Below are 10805 nucleotides of genomic sequence, written 5' to 3'. Positions count from 1 at the left end.
TGCGACGTGGTGAATGAGACAAGTGTTACTTAATTAGTGATCGACATTCATATGTCGATGTTTCAGAAATCAACACATTAGTGTTAAGCTTAAATTAGCTGACACAAAAGTGTCGATCTGTTGTTTAACAACACTAATGACACATGTCACCGTAAGATAAGTATCGACATTTGCTCAATCGATACTAATATCTTTTTATAAACTGATACTTGTAAAAATATTAAAAAATGAATGTGTTGACACTTTATATAATGACACTTCATGAAACATGACATTCTCACTCTAAATACGAAAATACTTTTTTAAATGGGCCAAATTGAGAAATTATTTCTCAATTCAAAAAGTACTCGTTAATTTATGAAATAATATCCCCTTACTTGATTTTTACTTGATTTTGATAAGGTGGTGAGTGGGTAGTGGTCTCCTCTTCCTTCAGTACTCTGAGGACTTTGTTGAAATCCTTTGTCACTCCTTATTTTAGCCTCCACAAGTGTCCAAGGAGTCCTAAAGGGTGGAGTTTCACACTTGTTTTTAAGTGGGTTACCTTGGTAAGTGTTTAGGTAGTTCTCTTCATTTTATTTTATTTTACTAATTTGGTGGAGAATATTACTTGTTTTGATGACGAAAGGCTTCTTTAGTATGTGTTTGATGTTGACAAAGGTCTTGGAAGATTTGGTTTAGCTAAAATAAGAAAATTTTGAGAGTGTTCCTCCTTTTCTCTTGGTCTTTCTTCAACTTTGCAATGGAATTTTCAAACTTTTTCTTAGCTTCCTTGGGTTAGGGAGTCACCAATATATAGAAGGACATTATGCCAAGATTTTTGCTTTTGAAGTTTACCTTCCAATCAGCTTGCATCTAGGTATAAAGTGGGTGTAAAACTCTTGCTCATAATGGACAAAATTAGCTTTTGGGGTGACACTTTCCTTATCTCTTTGTACTTGATTTGGTTAGCCTTCAATCCCTGGCTAACTAAGTCTGGTTCCCCTGTTTGCCTTAATTATTAGTTAGTTTAGAGGATAATCTAGTTGCAATTATGTTAAGTTTAATTGGATAAGATTCTTTTGTAGAATCAAGGGTCATTTCATGAACTTTTGATAACCCAAGCCATCTCTACCATTGGCTTATCCTATCCAACTCATTCATCACTCATGGCTAATTTAGCTTCTCTTTCATATCACAAACCGTGCACGATAAGTTAGATGTATAATATTACAAATTTTATAAATTTTTGGCTCAAAATTGGCCTTTTTTCACTTTATTTTCAACTTTTTTTTTTTGAGAAATTTGGTTTGAATTTTGTACTCAAACTTTTGGCTTGATTCTTTAACGTCCAGCCCACTATTTAAGTCATATATTTGTCATAAAAGTTTTAGATTTTTCCTTGGTTGTTTAGCTTGTCCAAAACGGGCCAACATTGCAAGTCCTTTTAAGGATATTCTAATCATTTGGGCCAAATTTTGCAACTTCATTTATTTTCTATTTTTGTTTCTTTCAACTCAATATAATTCTTATAATCTTTAATTTATATGATGTAAAATCATTTAAAATAATTTTGATGATTAATCTCTACTAAATTTGAGTTACTCAATACTTATGATACCTGATTCTTTCTTAATAGACTTTTTTTTTTATAGATTTTGATAAGTGTGTTTTAATTTTTAATTTTTCATGTATTATCTTATTTTAATTTAGATTGATATTATTAATAATTAATTTAAAAGTGATGAAAATTTGAGATGTTATAATTATAACAAAATCTAGATGATTTAAGCATCTATAAATATATAATTTAATGATTAATTACAGTTAAATAATGTATTGTATATGAAACTGGTATATCAGTTAATTTTAAATCATGGAAAATACTGATCCGTCTTTCTTTTTTTGTTTTACAATATCTGGGTCGTTTGAAAAACAATCCAACTTTACTCATCATCGAATTCAAGATAGCGAAATTCAGAATATTTTAAAAGAATCAAATACGTTTTCTATATAAAAAAGAGTAAATATTTTCTTGTACACATTTCAAGTAGATTATACAATATCAGGAAACTGTTTCAGGATTTGTCCCCTTGGACTCATCATGTTTGCAAATTCCTGAGTACATGAAGTGCCCGTTCCCACTGTGGCCCGTTTGATAGAATAATTCTTCTTAAGGCCGGGACAGCTCCAGCAGCCACAAGTGCTGAATGGTTCTCACTGTCAATACTCATATTATACAATATTGCCAAGCTTGCTTCAACAGCTCTTTCACTACCTTCTTCCATCAGCTTCACCAATGAATATATTGCCCCCCCAGAAATAATAGCCCCTGTAGAATCTACCACACCTTCAGATATTATTCTATTAAGTTCTACAACAGCATTTTCCTGTGCTTCTGGGGAGAATGAAGTTTTGATCTGTTCCAAGAGTCTTGGGATTGTCTCATAAAGTGTAACTTCCACATTTATTGGATCGAAACTCATGTTGTAGCCAGAGAGAGAACTTAGTTTAACTAGGCAAGCAGCTACCCAATCTTTGCTGTGGAGAGGAATACTGGACCTGAGGATTTCGCGAAGCAAACAAATGAACTGGGAAGAATCTATTTTGCGGCGAAACTGCTCACAGTCGAGTAGTCTTGTCATTAACCGGGATGCTGCAGATATTGCAAGACCAGCTTCTTCAAATTCAATTGCATACGCTTCTGAAAACTGACATTCTACATCGGATTCCATGTCCGCTGCATAGGCATAACAAATTACGAATGACATTTGGGTCTACAGACTGTAGGTTAGTGACAAATAATTAGGTTGAATAACAACAACTAAAGCCTTTTCTCATGAGCTATACTGTGTTAGAGATGTAAAACCACGTTTTGACCTTCAAAATACAGCTCCAAATATAATTATATGCATGTTTAACTACATTGTCAGGAGTTCAAAAGTTGCTGATCCATTCTAAATCTCAGCATACAGATGGATTTTGTATGAAAGGCATATTAGTGATATAAAACAAGACAATATGGAAAGTATCTCATAATATCAAAATATCTTAGAATAATTTAGAATAACTTAAAGATTATCTCCTAGGATTAGTGTCCCTATTTCCTTGGTTTTCATGTTTCATTTTACCTCATGATTTGTTTCCTTATTTCGTAAGGATTATTAGTATAAATAAGGGATAATGCTTTACGTTTCATTGTCACCTACGAAGCACAGACTGAGATAGACATGGACACATAGACATGGTTACTGTCTAAAATATAGAACACCAAGACACCACATATATATATGTTCTCAAAAAAATATTAAGAGATATGATTTTATAATATAAGCATTTGGTCTCTTTACAAAAATAATCTCAAAACAAGATAATTTTTTTATTCAAAATAATGCATATTTACCTTTTCAAACCAAATATAATAAGTTTATATTTTCTCTATGATAATATGCCCTACCAAAAACAATTGAGGCATTATTGTTTATAATTTAACCTAACTTTTCTAAAAGTTAAAAATATATATCTTTTAATAATACTTATGTGTGTCCATCTATACTGAAGTGTCAACTAAAATGTTCTAGAAGTATAGAGGTGTCAGCTCAAGTGTCTTAGCTGAAAAAAAAAATTTGATACCTTGATAGAACTGGTACATAATTACTGAAAAGAACTTCTGATTTTTGTTAACCCTAATTTCCAAATTAGTTCCAAAGTGACAGTATTAGAATTGGGTGAAGGAATTAGGTTGATTACCACAAGAGTTATTCGAGAAAAATCCCACACTCCAAACCTTCCCAATTACTAATGATAAAAACATAACTACTACACTAATCAATAGTAAGATTATTTATAACAATAACTATTACAAAATTATAGCTGTCATAACCACTAAAATCGGCTAGTTTTTGAATTTCCTGCCTATTCCCTTGTGCTTCTTTCTATTGTACACTCTCATGAACACTGGGACAAACCCTTCTTGCTGGCCTCCACCAAGCTCCACCTCATGTGCAGCTACAACAGGCACAAGGTAATTATGCTTGGTGATGGATCGCATTACCTTAAGGAAAAACATTTACAACCATATAAATAATTGGTTGTATAACAGTACTATTAAACTTCCTTTTTTAGTTTGATAAGTACTTTACAGTTACAAATAACTCTATTAACCTAGTATAACAGTACTATTAACCTAATGGTCATTACACTAACCATTTTTAACATTGGGTAGAGCTGTTGTTTTCTTCTAATCGGAAAGACAGATTAGTGGCATGATGACAATACTTGGGTGACCATTAGGTTACACCTTTTGTTAGAAGCAATGTTAATTAGAAGTACCCCACCAACAAGTAACGATCTCATGCTAGTCCCAAAATTCATTCTTTGAAGGGACAGATCATAGCATTACGCTTTAGATCGCTACTCCTGTGTGAGAGTGTGTGACTAAAATTATATTTGGAACTAAATTCCCCAAGGAAAACTGATATTATGAATTTATGACCAAAAGAGAACAATTCACATCACTGTTTAGGAAGGCTAGGCACATGTTGATGTGAAAACATCAACACCAGCAATCCGTACTTAGCAGTTTGATTTAACCATTCAAAGCACTACTGTCATTAATTGAGGTAGGGCTATTGTTTTCATAAATTCCAATTAGATGAATTTAATTCATCTTAGAAGCACAAGATTAGAGCCTACAAACATTACATGACAAACAGGTACACTACACCTTTCTTCAAAAAGCAATGTAAATCCCATGCAAAATTCCTTCTGTTTGAGGGTCCATAGCACCAAGCTAATGGATAACTAACTGTGTTTAGAGTATGAAAATTGAGAAATTATATTAACCTATTCAGCACAACCAAATTTTTTCTTCTTTGAAAAGGTAAGGCTGATATCCTGAATCAGCATCACTGCTCAATGAAAATAGTGTTAAAAGCTATGACTTGAATTGTGGAAACACAAACCACAGGTCTAGTTACTTTCAAATTCACATCTTATAAGAAAATTCATGTAACACAACAACAGAACAACCAGATCAGAACTTTATACCTCAAGATTTCTAAACACTTACTAATAAATTTCCAAACAAATTTATCTATAACGTCTCATCTTTCACTAATTAATTGCAGGTGGATTGAATCATAACAATATAACAATAGATTCTGGATCAGATAGTACTTGAGCTAGAAGAAAAAATATGGATCAAGAAAAACAAAATTAAAATGGGAACATATTGAATGCATGTAAAAGAGTTAACAGTATCATCAGTTGAATTCAAGTAACTGTTAGAGATATAATTAAATAATAAAACAGTTATATGAAGAGACAATTCACATCTCTCAAAAACAACATATATATTGAAAAAGATATGATGATGTTTGAACATTTTGATTACTTATTTTATTATACATCTACAAGAAAAGAACAAAACTTGCCTAACAGGAAAAATAATATGTATTTATAACAGATTACACATTACAGAGCAGAAGTTGAAATTGTTTACCTGAAATTTTCAAAATTTTTTGCTGAAAAACAGAATTGAGACTGGATTCAATATCTAGAGATATAATTGGGGCAAGAGATGGGTCTGTCAATGCCACAAACTCAAGCGCAGAAGCAGCTTTTTCTTGTAAACTAGGGGAAGAGGACTTCAGAATCTCAACGAGGCGAGCAATGAAACCAGAATCCAGTATGTCATTCCTGAGAAGATTTACCAACAAGAAAATAAATGTTAATATGACCTGTTGCTCAATCAAATAATATGAAGATCAATAATTGAACTTTGAAAAACCCAAGGCCCTTCTAGGAACTCTGGTTCAGGTTCACAGAGCTAACCTGGTGTTTGATTTTGATATGTCTAGCTCAGTGCTACTACAACTTACTGAAACACCATCATTGTTTGCTCCCCCAAATGCTTTCTCAGATGCATCAACTGGTCCATCATAAAACTGAAAAGAATCAATGTACTTGACAATCAAGGAGAAAAAATCAGCTGTAGATTTCCCATTAGATGTGTTAAACAAACCTTTGATTGCATCTCTTTACTGGGGTCTAATATACGAGCAAGTATGTTCAGAGACTGTAGAAGCATGTCATACCATCAGCAAACCTTGTACAGTTTTTATCCTTGTATATTCATAAACCTCGCCATAATTCATTAATACAAATGAAATAATAATACCTTTTCCACAATAGTTTCAGCTATCTCTGAGCATTTCAAAATACTAACTAAAGGACCTAAAACACCCTCGGATTCAATTACCCGGCAAATAACATTGCTGCATCAAGGAAACCACACAGTATCAATTCCAATTTAAAAAGTATGATCAGACAATCTTAAACTATTTAAACAATTCATATTATCAACAATCAAGTCTTATCCCACTCAAAGCCATGCCTTTCTCTTTTTCCAAAATATTATCTGTATGATGCAACTTTTGTCTTTCCTCAATTTTCTTATTTTCCAATCATATTTTCCTATATGCTCTATTAGAAAATACAAACTTACCATAGGGTCTACCTTTCACCTTCTAGGAAATACTTAACTACACTTTCTCAATCTATGATAGAACATTTCCTTTTCACAATGGCAACAATATCCTGAATCTTGATTTACAATATAAGATAAGTCCTTAAAGTTTTTTGGCAAGAGATTTCCAAAATATATACTCTAATTTTGAATAGCAATGAACTAATTTATATTTTGGAAAAGAACTGGCAGTTCTCCTCAATATCAAGAATAAAAACTAATGCTGCAAAGTAATTATAAAACTATAAACTAAAATTTGATGATTATAGATTACCTAACAGACAGCCTTTCTAAAGCTTGTGTTGCTGCCAACTGGACTGCGTTATCATCACAGTTCAAAAGCCTAACTAAATGCTTAATTGCTCCAGCCTCTTTGAATGCAATTCGCATATCTTCATTGATACATGCAGTAGCAATTGACTCTGCAGCCCTTATTATTGCAGACTTATCTTCCAGTTCTAGTATCAATACTAAACGAGCAACACCATCCATCCAAGGTAAAAGTGTAGACCGCTGATCATTTGAGCATTCAGAATGAGGTATTGCCATTTCTTCCACTTCTAGAGCCCCAACACGAGCAAGGAATTGCTGTTGTGTTCGTCCAATAATTGCATTGATTTTTGTTTCCTCTATGTTAGCATTTTTGTCATCAATATTTAATCCAAGAAGTAAATCTGATGCACCAAATTTGGAAGACTGACTAGAAGTCCTTTCAATTTCTATACCATCTGGTAATGTGGGCCACAAATGTAAGCCTGGAGTGAGTGACTTATAGGCTGCTGCTCCTATCAGTGGCACAGGAACCAGACCTTCCTCAATAACTAGAATTCTATAATACTTGTCCTTAGCAAGTTCCAGCAATGCATTCCTTGCTTCCTTTCTAATAACTTTAGATCCTTCCAAATTAGACGTTAGGAACTTTGCCTGAAGAAAGAATAAAGATAATCACATTCTGGACTGTAGCATCAAGAGAAAGGAAATTATCTGAGTACTATGGAAATTAAAATATCAGTAAGTTTCAGAATGCCATTCTTTCTAATTCTTCTTTCTTTTTCCATTGAACTTTTGTTGGAAGGCGTTGATGCCATTGTTTCTGTTGACATCTACGGATTATATCTAAGAGAGGATAAATAAGGACAGCAAGTGAACGATATAAAACATATTATCCCATATACAACATAACTTATGTCTCTCTCTCTCAAAAAATTATGATGTCATGTTTCTAAGAAACAGAAGAGGATCCTGGCTGACAAAGAATGGGATGCCTCACCAACTTGTCAAAGAGGCTTTGGTACCATGTGAAGAACCATATCATCCTAAAAGCATAGTGTTTTAGGTGAAAACTAATAGAGGACCAAAGGGATCAACTTATGGGTCAGCTCAATAAGTGCCCAAGGATTTGGAGAGTTTATACTCAGGAAAAAGGGACACATGGCAGCCAACAGGCAGAGGAGGCGATAATGCAAAATGAAGATTCTGTTGCAGCTCTAATGAGGATTTAAAAAGGAATTGATGGTGATACAGCCATTGGAGGTGAATCAAGTGAACCTTTAGTGCATGAAGGCAACCATGGAAGATGGGCTCGTGTTTACGTGAGGAAAAGGCATTAGAAGGGTGATTGGGTCATGACTCATGATTGTTACTTAAGGGGTATTTTGGGGTGTAGAGTGAGATATTTTGTCTTTTTTACCTTTATGGTTATTTAGTATCAGATTGGAGAGAGAAGGGGGGGATCATTCTGTTTTTTATCATCATTTTGGTAGAGGAGACCTCTCTTGTGAGGTGACTCTAAGGAGCTTGGCTCTGGGCAGATTGGGTACCCATTCCCATCTGTTTTTTCCCTGTTTTTGTTATCTTTCTCAATTCAATCAAGGTTCCCTGTTTCATTCAGTACATATATTATACTCTGTTTTTTGGTTTGCATCAGATGGTGGTGGGGAGGAGTGTGAAAAGAATTGAGAGTATAATGGCCTGAGGCTTGGGACCTACAGATCTGAAAGCTAAGGTGTTTTGTCTTGAGATTCCTCTTTCCTTTTCTACTTTCTAAATATGGAATTCTGAAGTTTCATCAAAAACTCAGGAATGGTTGTATATTTCTAGCAGAATTCATCTTAAAAGAAGGGTCCAGGGTTTCATGTTTGGAAAGAACAGTGGAGGATCCAGGGTGACATGGAATGGGACTCCTCATCGTTTGGCCAAAAAGGCATCAATACCATGTCAAGCTATATCATCCTAAAGGACTGCTTACTGTTTTAGGTGCCAACCCAGGAATGTTTGTTCATCTCAAGGCAAAGTCATCTTACCAGGAATTACATACAGCTTACAGGTCAGCATGTAAACTAGTACGGCATGCAAATATTTCTTTTACTTAAAAAATAACCACCTTCCAATTACTAAGCTCGAAGGAAGCCTCACCAATTTTGGTATAACGCCTGCTTCGACCATGATGTTGTGGTTAACATGGCGCAATGCTAAATTTGCCAAAATGCCCCCTGCAGCCTCCTTCACTCTTATATCCTCATCGTCAAGGTACTTAATGGCTAATGGCAGAATATCAGTCTTTGAAATTTTAATGCAGATCTTCTCATCAACAGATAAATTCCAAAGTGTACTCAAACACTGCTCCTTTATCTGCAAAAAAGAGTCAAACATATTCTCAATTTTCTACACCAAAGGCACATGTGCCCATGAGCCAAATTTGCTGTATCCAATTCCCATACCTCAGGAGCCATGGAAGATTGCCTCAGCAATCTGGTTATCTCTTCTATTGCTCCACTATCAGCTACAAAATTAATATATAGATTGACTGAAGACAATGATCGCAGAAGGCCTGCAGCAGCCTCGCATGCCAAACCAGACTCTGATCTGAGGAGATTGACAACAAGATTAATACAACCAGGAAACTGCATTACAGTGTCAATACACTTCTTTCCACCAAGTGAATATTTCCATAATGCAATTATAGCTTGTTCTCTATCCAGAGGATCATGATCTAGGCCTAACATACGAACAAACAAGGCCACATAACCATCACCAAGGCCAGAAGATGTACTCGTACCCTGAAAGCAAAATTCAAGAGTTCAATATCCTGTGAAATGAATTGTTGTGTTGTGGAACTCAAAAACATGTAACAACAGCCAAGGCCCAACAAGATTACAAAAAAAATCAATCAAACTTGCTATGGGGTGCATTTGTAAGAGCTTGTTGAAAACTTATGACAATAATTTGTGACTCTTGAAAATTTTTTTCAGTTTATGCCAGTAAGTTTTATAGTCAAATCTATGAAATAAACGGCTCATGCAATAAAAACTTATTGAATAAGTACTTAATAATCAGAAAATTTGCATGTATGGGAATCTCTTCTTTTTTTTTTCTTTTTGAGAAGTAATTTATTCTTTTACCCAAAAATTCTTGGAAATGAAACGATTATTCCTTAAAAATAAGCTAAATTAAACACATGACCTCCATCTTAAATCAATTAATTCAGTTACAATCTAAAACAATTTCAATTAGTGGCCAAAAAAAAAGGACATATAATTGAGACATACAGGGGAAGAGGTAGCATCAACCGCGCCATCACGGCCGTTACTAGTGGCCCTGACGAGCACAGCGAGTTTGGAGTTTGATTTGGGAGAGACTGAGACTCTGTTTCGTGGGTGAAAATCAGCGAAGTTGGTCGGTGGGACGAAATGGGAAGGGTTGAGTTTGGAGGGCGTAAGGAGTGTGGAGGCCAACATGATTTAGCCAAAGTAGAGACAACGGTAATAGCAGAAAGAGAAGAGATAAAGAAGTGAATACAGAGAGTTCCAGTGGATAGTGGATACCCACTTTTCTTTCCCTGCGGAGTTAGGGGTTCCCTTGGGAGAAACTAGATAGGTTTTTTTCTGGGCGTAAACATGGTCGGTCACTCTAACACAAATACAAATGAAACTTTCTCACACTCTTTTACTTCTTTCAGTTTCGTCTTCACGGCTTTCTATCGTTCTGCAACATCGGCGAATAATAACTAGATTAAAACTGAAATTTTAAAAATTAACTTGTTAAATTAAAATTGTTGGATAAAATTAGTGAATTAACTGATAAGTATAAAATGATAGATAAAAATATTATTGATCTTTAATTTAAAATTTAAAATTATATATTTTTAAATAATAAAATTTAATTTTACTTTACTTTAAAATATTTTAATTAAATGAATAAAATAATATGAATTAATTTATATTATTATTTTGATGACTTTATGTTGTGAAAAATTAAAATTTAATGATTTTGTTATATTTTAATAATATTTAATGAC

At 34.0% G+C, this 10805-nt stretch overlaps 1 protein-coding gene across 3 annotated transcripts; it reads right to left on the bottom strand.

Annotated features, from left to right (window-relative positions):
• Nucleotides 1-1975: 1975 nt before the first annotated feature.
• LOC113868801 lies at nt 1976-10496 on the bottom strand. 3 transcript variants are annotated; one of them, XM_027504705.1, is made up of 10 exons: nt 10057-10439; nt 9229-9567; nt 8924-9139; nt 7234-7432; nt 6783-7137; nt 6161-6257; nt 6005-6058; nt 5815-5927; nt 5483-5679; nt 1976-2719 (listed from the first exon to the last, which is right to left on the bottom strand). In XM_027504705.1, exons 1-10 carry the CDS (start codon nt 10243-10245, stop codon nt 2082-2084), a joined length of 2397 nt encoding a protein of 798 aa, XP_027360506.1. In that variant the 5' UTR covers nt 10246-10439; the 3' UTR covers nt 1976-2081. The 3 variants fall into 3 exon arrangements, with proteins under 3 accessions (XP_027360506.1, XP_027360504.1, XP_027360507.1); XM_027504703.1 differs by having other exon boundaries at nt 6783-7432; nt 10057-10496; XM_027504706.1 differs by lacking the exon at nt 1976-2719 and adding an exon at nt 3745-3987 and having other exon boundaries at nt 6783-7432; nt 10057-10479.
• Between the last annotated feature and the right edge of the window lie 309 nt (nt 10497-10805).

The sequence above is a fragment of the Abrus precatorius genome, unplaced genomic scaffold (genome assembly GCF_003935025.1).
Source record: "Abrus precatorius isolate BTA unplaced genomic scaffold, Abrus_2018 Scaffold6, whole genome shotgun sequence".
In the NCBI taxonomy this organism is placed as follows: domain Eukaryota; kingdom Viridiplantae; phylum Streptophyta; class Magnoliopsida; order Fabales; family Fabaceae; genus Abrus; species Abrus precatorius.
This window is presented reverse-complemented; position numbering and strand designations above follow the sequence as displayed.

Coding starts and splice junctions, on each gene's coding strand:
- LOC113868801 (XM_027504703.1), bottom strand. CDS start 10,245: ATGTTGGCCTCCACACTCCTTACGCCCTCCAAACTCAACCCTTCCCAT. Junction 7,433..8,923: donor CAGGCGTTATACCAAAATTG/GTGAGGCTTCCT, acceptor TTCTTTCTTCAG/GCAAAGTTCCTAACGTCTAA. Junction 6,059..6,160: donor CTGAAACTATTGTGGAAAAG/GTATTATTATTT, acceptor ATGCTTCTACAG/TCTCTGAACATACTTGCTCG.